At 47.3% G+C, this 27,667-nt stretch overlaps 1 protein-coding gene across 1 annotated transcript in view; it reads right to left on the bottom strand.

The window, feature by feature from the left end:
- beg (malonyl-CoA-acyl carrier protein transacylase beg) overlaps nucleotides 1–27,667 on the bottom strand; it is a 130,020-nt gene that overhangs the window by 39,507 nt on the left and 62,846 nt on the right. Inside the window, 1 exon segment of the mRNA XM_068351999.1 lies at nucleotides 18,701–18,792. Coding sequence (XP_068208100.1) covers nucleotides 18,701–18,792 — 92 coding nt within the window.

Here is a 27,667-nt window from a genome sequence, read left to right as displayed (position 1 = left end):
GAGGCCAAAGCTGTTAGAAATAAAGTCTTCCTAAGAAGAGTGATATAGGAGCAGGATTCGTTGTCCGTGTCGGAGGCCAGTTTGAGGACATCATTTAGAGACCAAGAGACCTTTTGTGGACGAACCGAAGGTCGAAGCCTAACACATGCTTTTGGAATAGACGAGAAATAAGACTCCGCCAGGTTAATGTTAAACCCAACCAGGAAGACTTTCCTCAGAGCTGACTTAATGGTGGTTATAGTGCTAGCTGCTAGGCCTTTGTCAAATATGGACCTAAAGAAGGAGATGGCTAAATTAGGAATCATAACTGAATGGTCTGAATTCTTTAAGAAATCTGCTAGTTTCTTAACTGCCGAATCATATTGGCGAATCGTAGAGTCCCTTTTATCTGATTCTATAGAGGAAATTATCTGGGTCGATGTTTGCATCCCTACGAGCCGCAAACTTCATGAAATCCACAAAGTTAGGGTTTTGGCTATCCTTGAGGAATCTGACACAGTCCGAGTTTGGATCACTTGGGTCAGTTTGGGGAATGGGATCCGGAAGGGACGGAGTTTCAACTCGAGGAGGAGAGGAAACCAACTGCTCTTTGGCCAGTGAGGTGCCACTAAAGCCACTGCCCCGTTGAAGGAGCGGAGTTTGTGCAAGACTTTCAGTAGAAGATTCACTGGAGGGAATAAGTAGATCTTCTGCCAATGGTTCCAATCCAGGGTTAATGCGTCCATGGCATAAGCCTGAGGGTCCAGGTTCGGTGTCACATAACATGGGAGTTTGTGATTGAGTCGGGTCGCGAATAGATCTACCTGGAGACCTGGAACCAGCCTGAGTATCCACCGGAAGGAGTGCATGTCCAGGGACCACTCCGATTCCAGTGGGCTCGTCCTGGATAATGAGTCTGCTATCACATTCTGGACTCCTGCTAGATGAGCTGCTGACAGGAACCAGTCTTTGTCGGCTGCCAAGGCGAAGATAGTGACCAGGATCTGATTCAGGTTGGGTGATTTGGACCCCCCTCTGTTGAGGCAGTGGACTACGGCCGTGCTGTCTGAGACTACTCTGATGTGGGTCGACCTCGGAGGAGAGATTCTCTTCAGGGTCAAGAACACCGCCATGGCTTCGAGAACATTGATATGGAACTGCCTAATGGCGGGTGACCAAGAGCCCTGAAACATCTGCAGTTGGGAGTAACCCCCCCATCCACTCAGAGACGCGTCGGTATGAATTGTCACTTGTGGAGAGGGGAACTGTAGAGGAACCGATTTGGAGAGGTTCCTCCGTTCGGACCATGGTTGTAGTCTCATTTTCAAGACAGAGGGGATCTTCGAGGTCTTGTCTCTTAAAGGTATTGTCGCTCTCTTTCTCCAAACTCGATTGATGTCTTTGAGTTTGGCTTTTAATAGGAGATCGGTCAGGGAGGCAAATTGGAGAAGGCCGAGGATTCGTTCTAAAGCTCTTCTGGACACCTGTTTGTGTTTGAGAAAGTTCCTGACCTTGGAAGCTATCTCCCTTACCTTCTTGGGAGGAAGGGAGAGCCTGTGCTTTGAAAGGTCCCAACGGATGCCTAACCATTCGAAGTGGCTTGATGGTTGTAGGCGGGACTTCCGGAGGTTGACTTGGAAGCCCAGTTTTGCGAGAAAATGGAGTACCTTCGACGTAGCTCTGTTGCATTCCTGATGCGACTGGGCCCAAATGAGCCAATCGTCCAGATAGGCGATGATCTGTATCCCTTGGTGTCTGAGTTGCTCGAGCACCGTCTCCCCCAGTTTCGTGAATATCCTGGGGGCAATGCTGAGACCGAAGGGCATGACTTTGAATGCAAAGGCTCTCTTGCCGAGACGGAAGCCTAGGTAAGGAGAGAAGTTTCGCGCTACTGGGACATGATAATAGGCGTCGGTAATATCGATAGAGGTGGTGACGGCCCCACGGGGAAGTAAGGTCCGTACCTGAGAGATAGTCAGCATACGGAACTTGTCGCAAAGGATGTAAGAGTTGAGCTTCGACAAGTCCAGAACTACCCTCAACGCCGACGAGTCTTTCTTCGGGACTGTAAACAGGCGGCCTTGGAATTTCAGGGATCGAACCAGTTTGATTGCTTTCTTCTTGAGTAACTCCGCGGTGTACTCTTCCAGGATGGGAGTGGGTCTCTGGAAGAAGGTCACTGGTGGAGGAGGGGATCCCTGTGACCATTTCCAACCCAAGCCCCTGGATATTATGCTGTGAGCCCATGGACTGAAGGTCCAATGGTCTCGGAAGTGATAAAGTCTCCCTCCTACCGGCATCACATCATTGGGAGGGAGTGAACTTAGGGCCCCTCCCTCCACGGGCACCCCTTGCTCTAGGCCCGCCTCGTTGGCGGAACTGTCCTCTACCTCTGAAACTCCCTCTTTGGTATCCTCGAAAGGAACCGGAGGATTCGTAGGCAGGGTTGTATGCAGGAGAGGACATCCAAGAGGGGTTGGGCTGTGTACCAGGGGGAGCAGCGAGGTAGACTACCTGCTGAGGGAGCGCCTGTTGTCGAGAAGTCGAGGCAGCGGAAGACTGTGGGGACGAGGTACCCCGGGCAGTCTTGTAAGGACTAAACCTCAGCTTCTTCTTGAAGAACGTGTGTCTCTGGGGTTCGAACCTCTTTTTGGCTGAGAGACCCCACCTTACCTGCAAATTTTGGTTTGCCCTCGCCGCATCCTGAAGAACCTTATCCACCTCGGTCTGAGGGAAGAGGGTCTTACCCCAGCAGGAGGAGGCTATCAGCCTGTTCGGTTCATGTCTGATGGAGGCCTCAGACAGAACGAACTTCCTGCAACTAACTCGAGCTGACCAGAAGTCATGGAGGTCTATTTGGTAGGACAGCAGCTGGTTCTTTGTGGCAACTCTGAACAGCGTTTCCTCTGGGTAAAGAGATGCTAGGGACTCCATGGAGGTGATGGATTGGAGGGACCTAGCTAGTCTAGTACGGGTCTCGAACTCCGTTTTGAGAAGACTCTCTATTAATCTGAGAAGCTTCTCAGAGAAAAGAGTAGAGGCACAGTCCGGGTCTAGCTTCCCCACTGTGAAGGTAGAAGCCGCGGCATTCCAGGTTGCAGAGGTACCCGGAATAAGCAAAGAGGTGGGGTCCGTCTCTTTGAGAGCCGGCATGGAAGAGCCTTCCTTGATGGCCTGTATAGTCAGCTCTGTGACTTTGTCTATGAGCGGCAAAGAGATGGAGGCCGCTGTCGTAAAAACAGTGTAGGCACCTTTGTGTGGGGTGAGCTTGGAGTTAATACACCCCCACTCTGATAGTGTTCTGGCCCAGAGAGCCTGGGCCTGCTCTTTTGGAAATATCACCGTTTCCTTCGGTACCTTGTCCATACGGACCAATGCATGTTCCTTTAAACGTACGAAACCATTGAACGGGAATTCTAGGCCCGGGGGGTAGAACTCCAGGTCCTCTAGAGGGCGGGTGCCTATGCCCTCCAGAGTTAGGGAACCATCTAAGAATGGGGCATGCAAGGCAAACCGCCAAGGATTGTTTTTAACGAAGGGCGGTAGCTTCGATGCGTCTGGGGCAGAAGGGGGAGGAAACCGAGTTCCGGCGCGGATCAGAGTAGCCATCATATCCTTAATCTCTGTCATCGCCCCAGAGTGATGTTGAATTTGTTCTCTGACCAAATCTCTGACCAGTTCGATGGGGACGAGATCGCCCCAGGGTACCTGAAAGCCACCCGTTGGTTTTGTCTTGGATTTGGTAGACTTAGACTTCTTAGGTCGTGGTTTTACGAGGAGCAATATGAATATCAGGAGCTGTTGAGGGTCCGGGGACCGGTGACGTTGATACTGGCAAAGCTGAAGTCTTATAAGTTCGAAGTGGCTTCACCTTGGGTCGTACGGAGGCAGAGGGATCCCGAGGAGAAGCCTTAGAGTTATCAAAACCTAGAAAGGAAGAGGTACAAGAGGGAGTAGGAGAGAAAAGGGTTTCCACCAACTCGGCACCACTTACCTGCTCGTCCCTGGGTTCTACGTCTATATCCAGATCTGCCACGTCCAGCGGTACGAGGGGTTCGTCCTCCGCGGAAATGGTGGCCCTGACTTCTTCAATTAAGGGGGCAGCAAGGTCAGGGGAGACTGCAGCAGTAGTCGAGCCTGGGAAGAGACGGGAGGCCATGTCTCCACCGAGGAGATAGGGTGCGCCAGACGGGGCATTCCTGCCAAAGCCCGACATCCACGGACGAAGAGTAGCCCTTGCTGAACGAAGAGAGACATCATCGGCCTGTAAGATTTGCAGTGATTAGTGATGCAGGAGGGGGCTTGCTCTCCAAAATATACTGTGTATATCATATTCATGGCTAAATTAGTGTCTGCCAACGAGAAATAAGGAACAAAAGGAAAACCCACTTACATCATCGTTCAGTAGAATTGACGACAGCTCGTAACAGAGCGAGCACAAATCCGGGAACCAGACCATGTATTGGGCCTGGCCCAGTTCCCGGATAAAGGGGATGGAGCAGTGCGCATGAGACCGACAGAGGTCATGCCCAACGGGGTCGTTGAACGAGGCAGGGCATCCTTCGGCAGTACAACGGACCTTCTGTAAAAGAAAGGAGACACGAGTCTGGTGTTTCTTGAAACTCTGATAAGGGGTTAAAAAACCCTATTATTATAGAGCTCCGGCACTCACTGAATTCCCTAAGCTCAAATATTGTTTTAACTAATATCTGAATATCACTTTTAAGATGATACCGCACCATACCATTGTTGGCACTTTAATATTCAATTGTTTGTATAATTGTAATTTACCTAATGTCTGTTAATGACAGAAGGATAAATAACTTAAAGCAATCTGCCGACCTCCGAGGGTCGGGGAAGCAGTGACATGCCCTTAAAATAAATATAAACACCAGCCTTAGCTAAAGGCAAGGCAAATATAAGTGTGAAGTGTATGGGTGACTTCCGGTGAAGCCGGAGGGTAATGAGATGTCCTGAATAATTCAGCCTTAGCTAAAGGCAAGGCAAATATAAGTGAAGTGTATGGGCGACCTCCGGTGAAGCCGGAGGGTAATGAGATGTCCTGAATAATTCAATTGTGGCTAATAATTCAATTGTGAAAGATATAAAAGCCAAGCCGCAGCTAAAGGCTAAGGCTTAGATCATAGTAAAGCGTATTTACGATCTCCAGTGAAGCCGGAGGGAGAAGAAAGGTCCTGAATAATTATAGTGAATAATAACACAATTGTAATAACAATGGCTATTGTGGATATGGCCGTGAGCTGAGACCGCAGTAAGGGCCACCGGAGGGTCGTATCTAAACAATATGAAGCCCGTCCTATGTAGTAAACGATATATAAATATAACAATAGAACGAAAGTCATTGAGAATCCCTCATGGCAGAGTAGAACTCAAGGCGGAGTGGAAAAACGTTCATAACTACTCCCGAGCCATAACGGGGAGAGGACGAAACACGGACCTATAATAACGCTAACTATTGAAAAGTAACCAAAAATAAATAACTCGTAAGTTATCATACACCCGTAGGGGTAGAGGTGAGGGAGGGAGAACCCGTTGAACGCACAAAACGGAAAACGGGAAATCCGCTCACCCACCGGAGCTAAGAAAGAAAACGAGAGAAAGGGGTAACTCGTGACTGCGAACAGAAAACGGGAACCCCAAGCTCTCACTCTCTTGGACACCATATCAGGACTAATAATCACACAACACTATTATAAACGTATAAAATAAAAATGTACATCAAGATAAGACTACGAACGAAGAATAGCATCTGCTAAAAGCTAAAATAAATAGCAAAGTCGAGTGACGAACGCCCCAGAGGGGCGGGTACTAAACAATAACAAAGCTAGAACGCTATCTTGTTCGTAGGCTGGACTTGCTAGCAAAAAGTACCATGAGCATAATAACGCAAAAATAATAACGGTTCCAAAGGCATAAGGCCAGGGACTTAACCAAGAACCTAAGTGACAGAGTACTAAACGGGCAGACAAAGATGAATTCCCAAGACAAGTGAACAAACAATGGCCGCCGTGAAGGGCCAGACGGGAATAATAAAACAGACTATACTGGATATAAAACAAAAGCCCGGTACTATAAAAAGCTGCCAAAACAAACTATGGTACTTAACATTGGAATGTGTGAAGATGGAGCTTCGGACATGACGAAATAAATCCACGAATGTTAAAAAAAGCCGAGAGCACCACAAAAAAATTTCACAATAACGAAGTCCAAAAAGAAGGATGTTGTTCAGATGGCGCTCGCGTCGGTGCGTGGGTGGTGTGGCGCTGGTGGGTTGGCTAGGGCCTTTGTATCAGCCCATCCCTTTGACGAAGGAATTAACTAAATGGAAGACAACCTGTGAATAGTGGATTTCACGCGCCTTTGCTTTATACACGACACCCAAAAGGTGCTCGCGCGAGGGTTGTAACCTCAGCATTCCATGCTTTTATCTTTCTCTGGTATAATTGGAAGGTTTTATCAGAAAAGGTATATAAGAAGGACTCTTTTCACCGGCCGCCACAGGTCGACCCAGAAATCCTATTTATACAAAATTTATTCAGGAACAAACTATAATTTTCAAATTCATATCAGTACTTTTTTTTATTAAAATTTTTGTACTCTGTAGTAGTATTGTTTTTTCCAACATACCTCAAAATTTATCAATAGTGATACATGTTCAATTGCAATTCTCATTATTCTCTTGTAAATATAACCACCTAGAAAAAAAATTTAAACAAAATTAATGTTCTAGCTCAAACATTTAGGTTGCTACAGTGATTTCGAAAAAATATTTCTTCCCACCTTCCTACCACTCGGTCCTGGAAACAACATTAATTGCCCGGTTGTTAGTGTTAACAATCATCACATAGGCAAAGCAGAGCATTTCAAGCTCCCTAGGAGATAAGGAAATCTTTCCAGAAGCAACTGCTATGCTCTTCCAAGTGCCTAGATGGAGGAAGCAGCCTCAGTCTACTAAAGATAGAGTTGAGGATAGAAGCTCCCATAAGGTATAGAAATGAGTCCTATGAGATTTCATAGCCAAAGGAAAGCTAGTGAGACTTGCCATTGAAGGATTTGCCAAGAAGCATGTCCGAGACCCAAGAGGACTTCCTAACAGAACAATTAAGCTTGTTTAACAGAGGGTTAGGTAGCCGTGTCACACTAAGATAAGACACAGGAATAGTCTCTAAAACTTTATAGTTCATACATACAAGAGATACAATGCCATAAACTTGCTGAAAAATAAATCAAAAGCCAAAGTGAATCCAGGATCTATGTCTGAATAGTTGTCATTTGCGAGAGAAAACAGACACTTGTGAAGTGGGATAACATCTGCATCCTTGGGGTATCAAGGAATGGTTATTACTTTTGTTTCCATTAAGCTCTCAGTCCTTTAAAGGGAGTCTTAATTAATGGATCGAGAGGGTTGTATTTTAGTCAAAGTAGAGTTGCAGGGTCATGATATACAGGAGTACCCTCAGAAAAGGCTAAAAAATAGCCTTGTTAGCTATAGTTATGGAAGAGGAAAGGCAGCAAAAGCAACAACAAGAACACTGCCTAAAGATGCAATAGGAGGGCAAGGAAAAAGCATGAACAACAAGGGTAAAGAACGGCAAGGAAAAAAGTCATCATGTATCAACCTGAGAAAGGAGGCATAGTGGCAAATGCGCAAGAACAGCCGATACCGTACTGTAAAGTACTTCAAATTGGTGCAGGAGTGAACACAAATGGCAGGAGAAGGCAAACTAATAAAACTAGTCATAAAAATAAGCGTACAAATACCACAGGTACAAATGCCGATGGCCAAGAAGTTAACTCGAAAAGCAGGAATTAAAAAATAAGTGTTGGCACCACAATATCAGGAAACAAGTGAAAAGGCTTATGTTTTGGTAGATAGTAAGAGGTGAGAAAATTTAAAAGTAGAATAATTAGCATATGTACTGTGCATCTCAAACCACAACTGCAAAACAATGGGAGGAAAACTTGAAGAGCTCAAGAACACAAAGGTAGCTGTAGTGACCAGAGGCATTTTCAAAGATTTTACTCAATTTCCGCAAATCTTTGTGAAAAGGGACCAACGTTTAAAAATGTTCTAAAAAACCCAGAGGTGTTTACTGATAAAGCATTATAAGTATGACTAACATTGCATTAATTAGGGGTTACCAGAAAAGGGATTTTGACGAAGGAAAAATCTATTTCTGGGGAGAGACCTGTGGTGCCCGGTGAAAAGTCCTTCTTGTATGTCTTTTCTGATAAAACCTTCCAATTATACCAGAGAAAGATAAAAGCATGGAATGCTGAGGTTACAACCCTCGCGCGAGCACCTTTTGGGTGTCGTGTATAAAGCAAAGGCGCATGAAATCCACTATTCACAGGTTGTCTTCCATTTAGTTAATTCCTTTGTCAAAGGGATGGGCCGATACAAAGGCCCTAGTCAACCCCCTGCGCCACACCACCCACGCCACGACGCGAGCGCCATCTGAACAACATCCTTCTGTATTGGCCATGATGGCTTGGAAAGGAAAGGGTGGGATCGTGTAAAATAAAGGGGAAGGGTTTCACCGGGCGCCACAGGTCTCTCCCCAGAAATAGATTTTTCCTTCGTCAAAATCCCTTTTCTGGGTCGACCTGTGGCGCCCGGTGAAAATGTACCAGAGAATGCCTTCCAAGCCCAACAATAACTACTAATTTAATAAGGGGAGAGAAACAACACCATGTAAAGAAAATCATATATAATCAAGGTAAGTAGGCATAAAACAAACTAGCCACAGGGCATAGTGAGAGTAAGGTTAAACAAACATGATAACAGGGAAGCCTCTGAGTATCAGAGGAAAACATGCAACAAAACTGACATGGCTAAGAATATCCCAACCTTATAACAACGGAAAACAATAATAGTTACAATCATATTAACCTAATATGTAATAAACTTAGGGCTAACGAACCACCAAGGAAGCGGCGTCGTGGTGCGAGTGGCGGGTAGGAGGGAGAAGAGAAGAGATGGATGAAAGGAAGAACAAAAGATCAATGGGGAGAGATAAGGCTCCCAGCTGCAACCGTTGGGTATTTAAGAGCCTGTAAGTTCTTTAGATAGTGGCGTTTGAAGACCATAGGAGATTTCCAACCCGTGTACTTCTTAAGGTTATCAAAGTCCATATTCTGGAAACAGTTGATGGAGGTAGCTATCGATCGGATATCATGAGCATGGGGAAATGATCCCGGATTGGCTTGTTTAATGAAGTATAGGATCTGTTGCCTAATGCCACGTATGGAAATGGTACCTCCTTGTTCTCTGATAAACAAGGGGCCAGACGATCGGGTAGCAGTCCTGGCTAAAAAGGCCCTGAGAGTGGTGACCGGACATAGAGAAGTATCTTGGAGAAGAGGAATAATCTTCCAAGGGGACCACCTATTTTGGGGGTCCTCGTTCTTAGCCAGGAACGCCCTGTCTGGTGAAAGAAGTACCTCACCTGAAGGGAGGAAATCCATGTTCTCTGAGTTTCGTGAGAGAGCTGCTAGTTCTGAGATTCTGGAACCCGAGGCCAAAGCTGTTAGAAATAAAGTCTTCCTAAGAAGAGTGATATAAGAGCAGGATTCGTTGTCCGTGTCGGAGGCCAGTTTGAGGACATCATTTAGAGACCAAGAGACCTTTTGAGGACGAACCGAAGGTCGAAGCCTAGCACATGCTTTTGGAATAGATGAGAAATAAGACTCCGCCAGGTTAATGTTAAACCCAACCAGGAAGACTTTCCTCAGAGCTGACTTAATGGTGGTTATAGTGCTAGCTGCTAGGCCTTTGTCAAATATGGACCTAAAGAAGGAGATGGCTAAATTAGGAGTCATAACCGAATGGTCTGAAGTCGTTAAGAAATCCGCTAGTTTCTTAACCGCCGAATCATATTGGCGAATCGTTGAGTCCCTTTTGTCTGATTCTATAAAGAGGACATTATCTGGGCCGATGTTGGCGTCCCTACGCGCCGCAAACTTCATGAAATCCACAAAGTTAGGGTTTTGGCTATCCTTGAGGAATCTGACACAGTCCGAGTTTGGACCACCTGGGTCAGTTTGGGGAATGGGATCCGGAAGGGACGGAGTTTCAACTCGAGGAGGAGAGGAAACCAACTGCTCTTTGGCCAGTGAGGTGCCACTAAAGCTACTGCCCCGTTGAAGGAGCGGAGTTTGTGCAAGACTTTCAGTAGAAGATTCACTGGAGGGAATAAGTAGACCTTCTGCCAATGGTTCCAATCCAGGGTTAATGCGTCCATGGCATAAGCCTGAGGGTCCAGGTTCGGTGTCACATAACATGGGAGTTTGTGATTGAGTCGGGTCGCGAATAGATCTACCTGGAGACCTGGAACCAGCCTGAGTATCCACCGGAAGGAGTGCATGTCCAGGGACCACTCCGATTCCAGTGGGCTCGTCCTGGATAATGAGTCTGCTATCACATTCTGGGCTCCTGCTAGGTGAGTTGCTGACAGGAACCAGTCTTTGTCGGCTGCCAAGGTGAAGATAGTGACCAGGATCTGATTCAGGTTGGGTGATTTGGACCCCCCCCTGTTGAGGCAGTGGACTACGGCCGTGCTGTCTGAGACTACTCTGATGTGGGTCGACCTCGGAGGAGAGATTCTCTTCAGGGTCAAGAACACCGCCATGGCTTCGAGAACATTGATATGGAACTGTCTCATGGCGGGTAACCAAGAGCCCTGAAACATCTGATGTTGGGAGTAACCCCCCAACCACTCAGAGACGCGTCGGTATGAATTGTCACTTGTGGAGAGGGGAACTGTAGAGGAACCGACTTGGAGAGGTTCCTCCGATCGGACCATGGTTGTAGTCTCATTTTCAAGACAGAGGGGATCTTCGAGGTCTTGTCTCTTAAAGGTATTGTCGCCCTCTTTCTCCAAACTCGATTGATGTCTTTGAGTTTGGCTTTTAATAGGAGATCGGTCAGTGAGGCAAACTGGAGTAGGCCGAGGATTTGTTCTAAAGCTCTTCTGGACACCTGTTTGTGTTTGAGAAAGTTCCTGACCTTGGAAGCTATCTCCCTCACCTTCTTGGGAGGAAGGGAGAGCTTGTGCTTTGAGAGGTCCCAACGGATGCCTAACCATTCGAAGAGGCTTGATGGTTGTAGGCGGGACTTCCGGAGGTTGACTTGGAAGCCCAGTTTGGCGAGAAAATGGAGTACCTTCGACGTAGCTCTGTTGCATTCCTGGTGCGACTGGGCCCAAATGAGCCAATCGTCCAGATAGGCGACGATTTGTATCCCTTGGTGTCTGAGTTGCTCGAGCACCGTCTCCCCCAGTTTCGTGAATACCCTGGGGGCAATGCTGAGACCGAAGGGCATGACTTTGAATGCGAAGGCTCTCTGGCCGAGACGGAAGCCTAGGTAAGGAGAGAAGTTTCGAGCTACTGGGACATGATAATAGGCGTCGGTAAGATCGATAGAGGTGGTGACGGCCCCACGGGGAAGTAAGGTCCGTACCTGAGAGATAGTCAGCATACGGAACTTGTCGCAAAGGATGTAAGAGTTGAGCTTCGACAAGTCCAGAACTACCCTCAACGCCGACGAGTCTTTCTTCGGGACTGTAAACAGGCGGCCTTGGAATTTCAGGGATCGAACCCGCTTGATTGCTCTCTTCTTGAGTAACTCCGCGGTGTACTCTTCCAGGATGGGAGTGGGTCTCTGGAAGAAGGTCACCGGTGGAGGAGGGGATCCCTGTGACCATTTCCAACCCAAGCCCCTTGATATTATGCTGTGAGCCCATGGACTGAAGGTCCAATGATCCCGGAAGTGATAAAGTCTCCCTCCTACAGGCATCACATCATTGGGAGGGAGTGAACTTAGGGCCCCTCCCTCCACGGGAACCCCTTGCTCTAGGCCCGCCGCGTTGGCAGAACTGTCCTCTACCTCTGAAACTCCCTCTTTGGTATCCACGAAAGGAACCGGAGGATTCGTAGGCAGGGTTGTATGCAGGTGAAGGCATCCAAGAGGGGTTGGGCTGTGTACCAGGGGGAGCAGCGAGGTAGACTACCTGCTGAGGAGGGGCCTGTTGTCGAGAAGTCAAGGCCGCGGAAGACTGTGGGGACGAGGTACCCTGGGCCGCCTTGTAAGGACTAAACCTCTGCTTCTTCTTGAAGAACGTGTGTCTCTGGGGTTCGAACCTCTTTTTGGCTGAGAGACCCCACCTTACCTGCAAATTCTGGTTTGCCCTCGCTGCGTCCTGAAGAACCTTATCCACCTCGGTCTGAGGGAAGAGGGTCTTACCCCAGCAGGAGGACGCTATCAGTCTGTTCGGCTCATGCCTGATGGTGGCCTCCGACAGAACGAACTTCCTGCAACTAACTCGAGCTGACCAGAAGTCATGGAGGTCTATTTGGTAGGATAGCAGCTGGTTCTTTGTGGCGACTCTGAACAGCGTTTCCTCTGGGTAAAGAGATGCTAGGGACTCCATGGAGGTGATGGATTGGAGGGACCTAGCAAGTCTAGTACGGGTCTCGAACTCAGTTTTGAGAAGACTCTCTATTAATCTGGAAAGCTTCTCAGAGAAAAGAGTAGAGGCACAGTCCGGGTCTAGTTTCCCCACCGTGAAGGTAGAAGCCGCAGCATCCCAGGCTGCCGAGGTACCCGGAATAAGCAAAGAGGTGGGGTCCGTCTCCTTGAGAGCCGGCATGGAAGAGCCTTCCTTGATGGCCTGTATAGTCAGCTCTGTGACTTTGTCTATGAGCGGCAAAGAGATGGAGGCCGCTGTCGTAAAAATAGTGTAGGAACCTTTGTGTGGGGTGAGCTTGGAGTTAATACACCCCCACTCTGATAGTGTTCTGGCCCAGATAGCCTGGGCCTGCTCTTTTGGAAATATGACCGTTTCCTTCGGTACCTTGTCCATACGGAACAATGCATGTTCCTTTAACCGTACAAAACCATTGAACGGGAATGCTAGGCCCGGGGGATAGAACTCCAAGTCCTCTAGAGGGCGGGTGCCCATGCCCTCCAGAGTTAGGGAACCATCTACGAATGGAGCATGCAAGGCAAACCGCCAAGGATGGTTTTTATCGAAGGGCGGCAGCTTCGATGCGTCTGGAGCCGAAGGGGGAGGAAACTGAGTTCCGGCGCGGATCAGAGTAGCCATCATATCCTTAATCTCTGTTATTGCACCAGAGTGATGTTGAACTTGATCCCTGACCAATCCTTTGATCAGTTGGATGGGGAGGAGATCAGCCCAGGGTACCTGAAAGTCACCCGTTGGTTTTTTCTTGGATTTGGTAGACTTAGACTTCTTAGGAGTAGTGGTTTTACGAGGAGCAATATGAATATCAGCAGCTGTCGAGGGTCCGGGGACCGGTGACGTTGATACTGGCAAAGCTGAAGTCTTATAAGTTTGGCTTCACCTTGGGTCGTACGGAGGCAGAGGGATCCCGAGGAGAAGCCTTAGAGTTATCAAAACCTAGAAAGGAAGAGGTAGAAGAGGGAGTAGGAGAGAAAAGGGTTTCCACCAACTCGGCACCACTTACCTGCTCGTCCCTGGGTTCTACGTCTATATCCAGACCCGCCATGTCCATCGGTACGAGGGGTTCGTCCTCCACGGAAATGGTAGCCCTGACTTCTTCAATTAAAGGGGCAGCAAGGTCAGGGGAGACTGCAGCAGTAGTCGAGCCAGACTCCACTGTCCCTCCATCTAAGTTGAGTACCAGATCTATGAGTTTTGAATTCACGTAAGATGCTTAACGTCACATTCTCACCCCATTGTCATCAATTTCGTCGAGAGAAGATCTGTATTGAAATAATCAAATTCATCTTCCCAGGAAAGTGCGCACTCAATTGAACTGTGAACAGTTAGTACTGGTATTTAAAGGCACCAGCGTAGGAGGAGGATCCACATTTAGAAACCACCAAAAGGAAAAACTTTTATGTCCAAACCATGAGGAGGAAAGTGCATAAAACTTTTACTAGTAGGGGGTGTAAAATAAAGAAAGCACAATGGAGGGTTCTGCTATAAATTACAGTACGGCACTTAAAAAATGGTAAAGAAGGGTAAGGAAAAAAAGTCAATGTATTAAGCTAAGAAAGGAGGCATAATGGCAGATGCATACACAGGTATAAAAGTACCAGATACAGTATGTAGAGTACCTAAGATTGGTGCAGGAGTAAACATAAGTGGCAAGAAAAGGCAACCTAAAAAAACTAGGTATAAAAATAGAGTAGAGTCACCACAGGTACGTCGTCGTCGTCGGCGCCCACTCGTGTCCGAGTATTGGGTTCTGTCGTTAGCCATCAGCCTCCTATCTATGGGGTGGGTGCTTATGCCTGATGTGGCTGTTAAGTCCTAGTCTGTGGTGGAAGAGTCGCGGACAGTGTTCACAAGGGAGGGTAGGTGGTGGGCGGGGCTGTTCTAATCGCTCTCTCCTTCTTCTCCTCCTAGCCTCCTCATTTTGTCTCCTCCTCTCCTCGAAGTCCACGGTGCCATGGTGTACTGTACTCCTCCAGGTTTTCCTGTCCCTGGCTGTTTCTTCCCATGAGGAAGGATCGATGTCAGTTAGAGCCAGGGTGCGCTTTAGTTGATCTTTATAGCGCATTTTCGGGGCTCCTCGTGGTCTGGTGCCCTGGGTCAGTTCTCCGTAGAATATTTTCTTTGGGAGCCTAAATGGCTCCATCCTATGCACGTGTCCTATCCAGCGGAGGCGGTGGTGGATGATGGTGGCCTCCACGCTGGACAGCGAGGCACGTTCTAAGACTTCAATGTTGGTGGTGTGGCTCTCCCAGGGGATTTTCAAGATCTGCCTCAGTTTCATTTGTTGGAAGCGTTCTAGGTTTTTAAGATCGTTACTATATAGCGTCCATGTTTCACATGCATACAGGAGCGTGGAGAGGACTACTGCCCTGAACACCATTATTTTGGTGGTCATTGTCAGTGCGTGGTTGTTAAATACGCGGCGGTTGAGTCGGCCAAAGGCGGAGTGGGCTGCCCTGATCCTGTTCTCCACGTCCTTTTTGCTTGTGGGAGCTGATGTTAGGATGCTCCCTAGGTAGGAGAACTGGTCCACCTGTTCTAACGGTTGGTCATTCACTGTGGTATTGAAGTTGGGGAGCATCAGTCCTGGTGGATGTTGGACGAGGGTCTTGGTTTTGTCTGAGTTGACTTGCATCCCAAAGCGTTCGTAGGCAGAGTTGTATGCATCAGCTAACGACTGCAGGTCCTCTGCCGTCTGACCTGGGGTGGCATTGTCGTCAGCATACTGCAGTTCTCGCACTGCACACAAGGTGGTCTTGGTTCTGGCGCGGAGTCTAGCGAGGTTGAAAGCGCCTCCATCCATGCGGAAACGTAGGTCGACTGAGGGTGTGTCTGGGGGAATCTCGTTGAACATTGCAGCGGTGTATAGCGAGAAACACGTCGGGGCCAGAACACAGCCCTGCTTCAGGCCGCCGTTGATGGGGAATGGGTCTGAAAGAGTTCTGGTGGCAGACTCTCCCAACCATTCCGTCATGGAGGGCACGCACCAGCTTGACAAAATCGGGTGGGCAGCCATATCTTTTGAGGACAGCCCACATGGCAGGTCGAGGTACTTTGTCGAAGGCCTTTTTCAAATCCCAGAAGATGAACATTATGGGCTGTTGTTATTCGAGGCTCTTCTCTTGTAGTTGTCGCGCACAGAAGATCATGTCTATGGTCCCGCGGGAAGGTCGAAAGCCGCACTGGGACTCTGGCAAGACGTCTTCTGCGAGAATAAGGAGGCGGTCAAGGAGAATCCGAGCGAAAATCTTACTCGCGATGCTTAGTAGTGATATTCCCCGGTAGTTGTTACAGTTCTCCCTGTCTCCCTTCTTGAAGATGGTAGTGATGTTTGCATCGCGGAAGTCACTGGGGGGGGGTCTTGGTCTCCCATATTTTCAGTATAAGGAGCATCAAACGGTTCCTCAAGCCGGGGCCACCGTGAGTGAGGAGCTCCAACGGGATGTTGTCTGGCCCTGGGGCTTTGCCGGGCTTCATGCGCTGCAGGGCCTTGTTGAAGTCATGGATGGAGGGTGGTAGTGCCATCCAGTGACGGACGGGATGCTGCGGGGTCATTCGCAGGAGATCGTCTGGGGTGTCTGCTTGGTCATTGAGGAGGTTCTCAAAGTGAGACCTCCACCTGGCCAGGATGCCCTCGCTGTCGGTGATGGTCGTGGCCCCATCCGCGTCCTTCAGGCTGCCCACTGATGACCGTGTGGGACCGAATATTTCTTTTGTTGCTGCATAGAAGCTGCGCAGGTCACGTTGGTCAGCGAAACACTGTATTTCTGCAGCTTTTCTTTGCCACCAGGTGTTCTGGGCTTCACGGATACCTCTTTGGCAACCAGCTTCAGCCACCTTGTGAGCACATTTGTTAGCTGCTGTTGGTTGGTTTTCCAAAGTCAGGCGTGCTTGTCGTTTGGTTTCAATGAGAAGAGAGATGGTAGCATCATTCTCATCAAACCAATCCTGCCGTTTCTTGGTGGTGAAGCCTAGTGTTTCCTCCGCGGCACGGGCCATGGCGTTTCTGAGGGTGGTCCAGTGGTGCTCGACAGTGGCCTGACCCACAGGGTCTGCGAGGTATTGTTCGCAGGCCTCCTTGTAGTTCTGTGCCACCTGTGGGTTGCGGAGCTTACTACAATCAAAGCGTTGGTGTGGTACGCTGTCAGGTGCCCTTCTGGGTGGTCGTAGGGTCGTCACGGAGAGTCGGGAGATGAGGAGTCTGTGGTCCGTCCAGCAGTCGTCCGCTCCGGGCATGGATCGGGTGATGCGGACGTCTCCTCGGTCTCTGGCTCTGGTCAGGACGTAGTCCAGGGTGTGCCAGTGTTTAGACCGTGGGTGTCTCCATGTGGTCTTTTGTCGCTTTGGTAACTGGAAGATGGTGTTGGTTACCACAAGTTGGTGTTCTGCACACAGACCCAGTAGGAGTTGGCCATTGGCGTTGCAATTTCCAATGCCATGGCGGCCGATGATTCCCTCCCACAGGCGATGGTCTTTGCCTACTCGGGCATTAAAGTCGCCAAGCACAACGAGCTTGTCATTGGCGGGCACTGCCTGGATGGTGCGGTCGAGCTGGGTGTAGAAGGCAGCTTTGTTATCATCGGTTGAGGTCATAGTCGGGGCGTAGACAGATCAGGGTGAGATGTCTGTCCCGCGTGATGGGGATGCGGACAGTCATCAGGCGCTCACTGATGGCCTTGGGAGCGAGGTTGTGCTGCTGCACTAGCTGGGAACGGACGGCGAAGCCGACACCGTGGATGCGAGGCTCCTCTAGGGCCTTGCCTTTCCAGAAGATGGTGTAGCCTGTTCCAGCTTCCCTGATGTTGCCCTCTTCGGGTAGTCTGGTCTCGCTAAGAGCCGCCACATCAACATTGAAGCGGGCTAGCTCCTTGCAGACGAGGGCTGTACGTCGTTCCGGGCGGTTGGTGTTCGTCACGTCTTGAAGGGTGTGGATGTTCCACGCACCTAAGGTTAATATTTTTTTCTTGTTATTTCGACCGCATTAGTGGGATGTCCGCCAGCCGCGGTGAGCTGACCAGACGGGTTTGCCGTGTCCGATGTTTACCCCACCTTTTCTAGGGGCCTCCCCATGTGGGGTGGGCTGCGGTGTCCTCAATAGGCCAGCCCAGTCACGAGTCCAACTGCCGAACTCTGGTGTCACGGCACCGTCACCAGAGAGCGACTGAATCTTAGACTCGCCGCCTGAGTGCAGTCGTGGGCTAAGGGCTTCCAGCTATCCAGGCCTGCCCCCTTCACCCACAGTGCTGTCGCCTCAGGACTTGCTGGTGGTGGTGATGATGATGATGGTGAGAAAGAGATGAAGAAGGGTGGAGGAAACGACAGAATGCCAGTAGCTAGGTATATTGTTTTGGGTGGTCGTGGCTTTGCAACGGCCACGCACACACACTTGGCCCACATCATTTCCACCGCGGCTCAAGACATATGAGACAGGCGGCTTCTCCGATGTTGGTTGCATCGGGCTGCCGGGTTCTTGTTATGTCAAGGCCCGCCTTGTTGCCTGCCCGACAGGCATTGCCCTCTTCCGCCGGTGCTGGGAAGCTCCGCCGTTGGGGTCTTGTTTGGTTTGATTTTGGAGTTTTCCTTCTCCTAGCCTTTGCCTATCTTAAAATAAAGGAGAAGGCCTATAGGGGTCCAGTCTTGGTCTGGTCTCTCAGAACTGGCCTTAGCGGTATGGTTGAGCCTGTCAGGGTGGATAAACTACCCCTCCGCCATTGCCCAGCCCATCATTGGGACACTCAAGCCCCTCTACTGCAGCAAAGTGCTGGACCTTCAGAGGGGACCACAGGTACAAATAACGGCAAAACAATGTGAGGACAACTTAAAAGAGCTCAAGTACACTAAGGCAGCAATAGTGGCCGGAGGCATTTTCAAAGATTTTACTCCATTTAGTACTTGCTTCAGGAAAGTCTCACTAAAAGAAATTTTGTTCACCCATCCACAGTAAGAAGCAAACCAAAATTGATTACGTATCAATAAATTATGGTAACTTAACTGGTGGTGAGATGTGTGAACACTAAGCAGGAAAGTTAGAATCCAAGACAACTCTCTCCTTTCAATTTTTATCCAGCTCATGCTTGAAACATAGAGCAATGTTGGGTAAGGAAGATTCATTCAATTATTACTTAAAACTATACATTAAAACTAATCTTTAAAAGGGAACAATTATAAAAATAATGAAACAAATGTTAGTAACAAAAAAATAATAATAATCTTACCAACATATTGAGTACCCTGTCCTGGAAACAGAATTATGCTGGTTTTTTTGGGGTCAATACCAGGCCGTTCCGAGAACTTCGCTTGGCTTTGTCTGAAAAGGTAATAAATGTATTACAGCAAAAGCAGAATTTAAATAAAACTTCTTATTTCTATACTCCCCTGACTTTCACATTACTTTCGTCTCTGGAAGCTTGGAATGTTTATGTTACTCCTTAAAATTAAGAAGTTTCCAGTTTTATTTCCTTCTAATACGGTATTAATGCCTCTATTAAAGCAATGAGACCAGCCTCCAACAACAATAACCTGTTGAGCATGTATCGCTTCTTGATGCCACTAATCAGTGGGAAGGAGGGTGAGCACGTATAGAAATAATAATTATTATTAAAAATGATATTTTAATTATAAAATAAATTTTTGAATATACTTACCCGGTGAATATATAGCTGCAACTCTGTTGCTAGACAGACAAACTCTACGGAAAAAACTCGCCAGCGATCGCTACACAGGTTGCGGGTGTGCCCAACAGCGCCATCTGTCGACCAGATACCCAGCTCTTATGTAAACAAAGACTCAATTTTCTCCTCGTCCCACTGCGTCTCTATTGGGGAGGAAGGGAGGGTCATTTAATTTATATATTCACCAGGTAAGTATATTCAAAAATTTATTTTATAATTAAAATATCATTTTTAAATATTTAACTTAGCCGGTGAATATATAGCTGATTCACACCCAGGATGGTGGGTAGAGACCAGTAATATATGTTTACATTTTATGAGCTAAGAGTTTTTTATTTCATTTTAGAAGTTGTCAAAATAACAAAAACAAAATAAATAGGTACCTGGTAAGGAAGTCGACTTGAACAATTACTCTGCCTTTTAAGTACGTCTTCCTTACGGAGCCTCGCGATCCTCTTAGGATGCTGATCGACCCCTAGGAGCTGAAGTATCAAGGGTTGCAACCCATACAACAGGACCTCATCAAACCCCTAATCTAGGCGCTCTCAAGAAATGACTTTGACCACCCGCCAAATCAACCAGGATGCGAAAAGCTTCTTAGCCTTCCGGACAACCCATAAAAAAAAAACAACATTTCAAGAGACAGATTAAAAGGATAAGGAATTAGGGAATTGTAGTGGTTGAGCCCTCACCCACTACTGCACTCGCTGCTACGAATGGTTCCAGTGTGTAGCAGTTCTCGTAAAGAGACTGGACATCTTTCAAGTAAAATGACGCGAACACTGACTTGCTTCTCCAATAGGTTGCGTCCATTATACTTTGCAGAGATATATTTTGCTTAAAGGCCACGGAAGTTGTTACAGCTCTAACTTCGTGCGTCTTCACCTTAAGAAATGTTCGGTCTTCCTCACTCAGATGTGAATGAGCTTCTCGTATAAACAATCTGATAAAGTCTGACCAAGCATTCTTTGACATAGGCAAGGATGGTTTCTTAACTGAACACCATAAAGCTTCAGATTGGCCTCGTAAAGGTTTAGTACGCTTTAAATAGAACTTAAGAGCTCTAACAGGGCATAAGACTCTTTCTAGTTCATTGCCTACGATCTCCGATAAGCTGGGAATATCGAAAGATTTAGGCCAAGGCCGAGAAGGCAGCTCATTTTTGGCTAGAAAACCAAGTTGCAGCGAACAAGTGGCTTTTTCCGACGAAAATCCGATGTTCTTGCTGAAGGCATGAATCTCACTGACTCTTTTAGCCGAGGCTAAGCATACCAGGAAAAGAGTCTTAAGAGTGAGATCTTTCAGGGAGGCTGATTGTAACGGCTCCAACCTGTCTGACATGAGGAATCTTAGTACCACGTCTAAATCCCATCCAGGGGTAGCCAAACGACGCTCCTTGGTGGTCTCAAAAGACTTAAGGAGGTCTTGCAGATCTTTATGTTTGGAAAGATCTAAGCCTCTATGCCGGAAGACCGATGCCAACATGCTTCTGTAGCCCTTGATAGTGGGAGCTGAAAGAGATCGTCCTTTTCTCAGGTATAAGAGAAAATCAGCTATTTGAGCTACAGAGGTACTGGTCGAGGATACAGAAACTGACTTGCACCAGTCTCGGAAGACTTCCCACTTCGATTGGTAGACTCTAATGGAAGACGCTCTCCTTGCTCTAGCAATCGCACTGGCTGCTTCCTTCGAAAAGCCTCTAGCTCTCGAGAGTCTTTCGATAGTCTGAAGGCAGTCAGACGAAGAGCGTGGAGGCTTTGGAGTACCTTCTTTACGTGTGGCTGACGTAGAAGGTCTACCCTTAGAGGAAGACTTCTGGGAACGTCTACTAACCATCGAAGTATCTCGGTGAACCATTCTCTCGCGGGCCAGAGGGAAGCAACTAACGGCAACCTTGTCCCTTCGTGAGAGGCGAACTTCTGCAGTACCTTGTTGACAATCTTGAACGGTGGGAATGCGTAGAGATCCAGATGTGACCAATCTAGGAGGAAAGCATCTATATGTATTGCTGCTGGGTCCGGGACTGGAGAGCAATAGATTTGAAGCCTCTTGGTCAGCGAGGTTGCAAAGAGATCTATGGATGGTTTACCCCAAGTGGCCCAAAGTCTCTTGCATACATCCTTGTGGAGGGTCCATTCGGTTGGAATTACTTGCCCTTTCCGACTGAGACAATCTGCTATAACGTTCAAGTCGCCTTGGATGAACCTCGTTACTAGGGAGATGTCTTGACCTTTTGACCAGATGAGCAGGTCCCTTGCGATCTCGTACAACGTCAGTGAGTGGGTACCTCCTTGTTTGGAGATGTACGCCAAGGCCGTGGTGTTGTCCGAGTTAACTTCCACCACTTTGCCTCGAAGGAGAGACTTGAAGCTTTTCAAGGCCAGATGTACTGCCAACAGCTCCTTGCAGTTGATATGCATGCTCCTCTGACTTGAGTTCCACAGTCCTGAGCATTCCCGACCGTCTAGTGTCGCGCCCCAGCCCACGTCCGATGCGTCCGAGAAGAGAACGTGGTTGGGAGTCTGAACAGCCAGGGGAAGACCCTCTCTTAGGTTGATATTGTCCTTCCACCAAGTCAGACAAGACTTTATCTTTTCGGAAACCGGGATCGAGACCGCTTCTAGCGTCTTGTCCTTTTTCCAGTGAAAAGCTAGATGGTATTGAAGAGGACGGAGGTGTAGTCTTCCTAGTGACACAAATTGTTCCACGGATGACAGCGTCCCTACCAGACTCATCCACAGCCTGACTGAGCAGCGTTCCTTCTTCAGCATCTTCTGGATGGATAGCAGGGCTTGATCTATTCTGGGGGCTGATCGTCTTGTTGTTCAGCAACGTCCTCATCAGAGGGTTCCTCATCCGAAACTGATGAGGAAACGGCAACGGAGTGGGCAACGTCTGGCTCGCTGAGTCCGGTCGCACTGGTGCATGCGTGACGGACCCGGACGCAACATCATGGAACTGCTGCACAGTCTGTGAACTGTCAACAACCATGGGTGCGCGAGGAAGCACAGCGTCAACCCGAGACTGTCTAGACCGTCTGGGTTGTGCAGTCAACACCCTACCGGGTTGCTGAGGTTGACGCACTGCTTCAAAACAAGTCACCTCTGCTGGTTGTTGAACGTCCTGAACGTCAACAACCACCTCCGAGCGTCGCTTAACGTCAACGTGCGGCTGGCAACCCACACTGGGTCGCATCGGTGGAGGAACCACCTCAACTGGCAGACGCGAGAAGGTTACCTCAGCGTCAACAGGGCGCACAACCGACCGGTTGGAAGGTTGTTGGCCAGAAGGTTCGGCAGCAACCTTCTCCGCATTAAAGTCCTCTATCAAGGACGCAAGCTTGGACTGCATGTCTTGCAGCAAAGCCCATTTAGGGTCTACGGGAGCAGGTGTGGCAACAGACGGGGTTAGCGACTGAGGCGGTACCGCTTTCCATCCCTGAAAGCCTTGTTTATGCATGACATAATTGTACAGCAAAACTTCAAAGGCTCGAAAACAGCTGTGAAGTTGACCTGTAAAAAACTTGGAGCGTCTCCTGGCCAGGCGCCAGGGAGAGTCTACGAGATTTGAGAAGTCTATCCGGGCAGAGGCATGAACTCCCAAGCCGAGAACTTCTCTCGTGTCATATCAGACTCTCGCTCTATAAGTCAGTTTAAAAGAAGGGAAAGCAAAGGCTGTATCCCCCAAACTCCTCCTGGTGATAAACCAGTCGCCTAGCCAACGTAAAGCTCTCTAGGAGAGCGAGAGAGCACTAGCTTAAAAACAACGGCTTCGAAGTAGCTAGGCCTAGTGTAAGCTCTGACGTTTAGGCGAACGAGGAGCAGCAGTTACAAAAAGATCCGGACAAAGATCCTTAAAAAAAAATCATCATGATTTAATTAAAGTCCATAGGGGGCTAAGCAGCTTTAGGCTCCTCTCCATCTGACAGAGTCCTCAAGGGAATATCAGTAGGATGGGGAACAGCAACTTCCTCATCTACAGGAACCTTGTCCGATAAAAGCTGAGTCTCAAGCAAGGGAGAGACCTACCGTGGTGGCAATGCTTTACAAGCAGAGTCCACACTCACTGGTGCATTAGTAGCGGACCAGCACGGAACGTCATGTAACTGCTTGACAGTCTGTGAACTGTCAACAACTGAACTGTCAACCACAACAGGTGCGTGAGGATGCACAGCGTCCACTCGAGACTGCTTTGACTGCCTAGACTGAGCAGTCAAAACAACTCTAGAATGCGGAGGTTGACGCACAGCGTCAAAACAAGTCAACTCCGATTGTTAGCGAACGTCTTGAACGTCAACAGGAGTATCAGCAAGTGGCCTAACGTCCAAATGCGGCTGAAAATCCACACGAGACCGCATCGAGTGTGGTTCTAAACAACCTGACTGACGTGACTTAGCTACGCCAAAGTCAACAGGAAGCACAAAGGAACGTTAGGTTGGCTGAAAGCCAGGATATCGATGAGATAAACGGCTAGACTCAACGGACTAATCGGGAGAATAGTCTTCCATAAGGGAGGCAAGCATATTCTGCATGTCTTGCCATACAACCCATTAAGGATCAACGGAAATGGTTGTGGTAAGAGACTAGGGTAACGTCTGTGACCGCAACACTTTGCCAACAAAAAAGACTCTCGGAGTCTGTGTTACGCTTTTGTTAGGCGGCGAGCAGTTATCCGATGACTGCATAGGGTCAGAGCTGTCCTAATGGCTGTAACCAGGACGCTGGACCTGTCCTGAAAGGACTGACTTTCGCTTAAGGGCTTCGAAACCTTGTGACAGGTTTCTTATGCGAAAAGCCTTCGGATGACGAGGGGAAAAAACGTCTCTCTCGTCTTATGGTAGGGGAGATCTTGGTAAGATACACCCGATACCATAGAGGGAAACGTCTGTTCGTTGATCAAGGCCTCTCGAACCCATAAGTCGTTCGACATTACTTCTCCCCTGGGCTTGGGAGCTTGCAATAGGTCCCGGACTAGGTGAACGACAGGCACGAACAGACGAACCCTCGGACGCAACTGTAACACTTTGCGCATATCACTTTATCACTTCGATTTTCTGTTTTGCACTTATTTCACTGAAATCAAAACTTTTACTGATTTCTACCTGAAACACGCAATTCTACCCTTCATTAAAAGGTAGTAATTGCGAAATCAGTCTTATAATGCAAGCTCATTAATACCAGCAAAAAACAGAAAACATATTTTAAGATAAAAAATTCAGTGGCTGGGAAAGAGACTAAACACTAGTTCATATAAACTACGTTTTCAATCTCTCACCGCACATAGCCTGGGGACGAGGATAAAAAACTAAAAACGTTTTATCCTTCCTCCCCGTACAGAGACTAGGGACGAGAGTAACTCGAGAACAACGTTACCCGCTTGAACGGAACGTTTTCTCTCCTCTCTCTCCCTCCGTCTCTATCTCTCTCTCTCTTTCTCTCTTGATTTCGCACCTAAGAGAAGAGCCCAATTATATTTCGTCAAAAAAACATGTTATTTGACTAAAGGAAAAAACTGAAAGGTTTTTCAAATAAAAAGTTCCTTTAAAATAGAATTTACAACATTTAAGCTTAGAAAGAATGAACAAAACGTCAGAATCGATTTACTCTTACTGCAAAGTGAAACCGTGATACACTCTCTCTCTATCGTAACGATAGAGCGCATGTTGAACGTCCTGAACGTCAACAACTGCGTAGCATAAATAAACTAAACGTTAGTTCATCTTTGAAAACAGTACGAAGACTATCAAAGAAATTCTTTCATAAAATATTACATTTAAAAAGTTTTAAATCCTTAGCTCTTTAAAAGCTATTTACGATATAAAGGGCTCAACGTTGATTAACTTCGGTTCCAAGTTAGGACCGCCTACTCTCAGGAAAGGTCGCATATAAACAAAACATTAAAATTTATTTTTATATGTTTATAATAAATGGAAAGTTAATCGAAGAGGCCTAATAAAGGCGGAGAGATATAAAATATATAGAGAAAATCTTTAAATAATTTATAACGTGATAAGATAATTACTAAAAGCCTAAACACACTTCCGTCTAAGGGAAGGGTCGGCCATTTAAAAGTGAAAGAAAGTCCATACTCTCTTTGTCACCATAATTAAATCTATCCAAAACGAGTTCAAGATTTAAGATGAAGATAAAACACCTGCATTGCGAAAGCTCAAAACCAGAATATAGTACTTCACCAATTAGATGTGAAAAACTCCAGTTTAGCAACAGCGAGTAAAGTACGTCTTGTCGACACGTCGACAGAGAGAAAATTGAGTCTTTGTTTACATAAGAGCTGGGTATCTGGTCGACAGATGGCGCTGTTGGGCACACCCGCAACCTGTGTAGCGATCGCTGGCGAGTTTTTTCCGTAGAGTTTGTCTGTCGAGCAACAGAGTTGCAGCTATATATTCACCGGCTAAGTTGAATATTTAAAATTGGTTATTACTACGAACCTCCACTGATGTTCATATTGCCGACTCCCACACTTATGAAATGGTTGTTAGCCGGTGAAGGAAAGAGAAAAGGCCATCTAATTTCCAACATTAATTCAAATATCATCCTAAATAGACAAACCTTTCGTCTGGGAATTTCGGTACTCGAAACTCCAGATAACATTTTAATATCACCTAATTACTAATTTATATAATAAAACGCTTAATAACTGTGCTATATACACAATTTTCAAAACATTAACTATTAAATTTGAAAGGTTACTAAACTGCAACCCTGAAGAGTAATTCTACCAAACCAATCGCAAAATTTGCCATTCTATCAGACAACATCCCACCCCTCACTATTGCTTCTGAAGCCAAAAAATTGTGACACAAACATGGACTCCCAAGATATTGTTTACTGGCAAAAAGACCTTAATTCTGCTGCAACACTAGTATTTTCTCTCTCTAATAGGGCCCTTATACTGATTATACATGCAAGAAGCACATCAATGGGTGCAGTACTCAAGCAGGATACAGACAACTTATGTCCACCACTAGCATTTTATAGCAAGAGGCTATATCCAACGGTACATAAATACTATACGTTCAATAGAAAAGTAATTCCAGTCCACCATGTCATTCGGCATTTCAAATACATGATTGAGGGATGGCTATACAATATGTGGTGCAAAAAGACCATCAGCACTTGATTCACTCCTTCACAAAAAAAAGAAGACTGCTGGTCAGAGAGCCAACAGCAGCAATTATCGGCAATTGCCAAGTACTCCTGCAGCATCAGAATCTGAAGATACAATTTCCAGAAATACCATTAATGCTGTCCAAATTAAGATAACATACCTCAAAACAGCAGAAAAATCACAAATTTTAAGTAATTTGTAATTTTCCTAACAGTACTTACCTCGAACTACTTTCTTAGGAGTATCTGGGATCTCCTCCCATCCGACCAGAGTTTTGTGTAGTTTACCCTATACCCATTTTCTATGAGGGATAACCTCAGGCGAAATGATACACGCCCTGAGGCTAACCCCGGGTCAGAGAGCATGCTTGCTCAGGTCTCGACCTCCAGTAAGTTCTTGGTAGCTTAGGTCTCTAAGAATTCCAGAAGGCACTCGGGGAAGTCAGGGAGGGCCATTACCCGAAAGTAGTTCGAGGTAAGTACTGTACTGTTAGGGAAAATACAAATTACTTAAAATTTGTGATTTGTTCCAACACGGAGTACTTACCTCGAACTACTTTCTTAGGAGACATACTTAAGGAGGTGGGAGTGGCCTTTTAAACTTCTGAGACCATGCTGAGACATATCCAAAGACCTAGATAGGAGGCTAGGTCCTGTTGACCCCAAAGAAAAGCAAGAAAAGAGGAAACTACACAAAAAACTCATCTTAGTGTCTGAGTAACTCACTCTGCAAGAAATCCTAGGAGACATGTCCTTCCAAAGTTGGAGTACTTGAAGCCAGCTCAGAGTCCTATCTGAGACCATTTGAAGCAGAAATAGGGGGAGGAAGAACAAGGGGGTTCAAGGAACGAACCTGTGTCTCTTGTACTTACTACCCGTGGTTATCATTGGGGCTACACCTTTAAACCGTTTGGAGCGCGGAAATGACGGTACCTATCGAGAACCCGTCCAGGGATTTTCTTGAATAGTCCTTCAAGTAGTGAGCAGTGAAGGTAGACTGGTTAGCCCAGGTGCCTGCTCTCAGGATCTGGCCCACTGCCATATTCTTTTCGAAAGCTAACGTAGTACCAAGACCCCTAATGTCGTGGGGTCTGGGTTTTCCCGGCAGGGGGATATCTGCCTTACTGCAGGCCCTGATAATCACCTGCCGCAGCCAGAAGGAGATAGTGTTCTTCGAGACTGGCTTCTTCACTAAGCCTGTGGAAACAAAAAGACTTTTGATCTCGGGCCGAAGCCTGGCTGTCCTCTCTAAGTATTTTCTTACCGCCCTGACAGGGCACAGAAGCAAGTCCCTCGAGTTGTCTGAGCGAGGGATTGCTGGTACTGAGAACCCCTCAAACCTGGGATCCTACACGGCCGGATTCTGGGTCTTCGCTACGAA

The sequence above is a fragment of the Palaemon carinicauda genome, chromosome 28, assembly GCF_036898095.1.
Source record: "Palaemon carinicauda isolate YSFRI2023 chromosome 28, ASM3689809v2, whole genome shotgun sequence".
Classification (NCBI taxonomy): domain Eukaryota; kingdom Metazoa; phylum Arthropoda; class Malacostraca; order Decapoda; family Palaemonidae; genus Palaemon; species Palaemon carinicauda.
The sequence above is the reverse complement of the archived record's forward strand: the minus strand, read 5'-3'. Positions and strand labels throughout refer to the sequence as shown.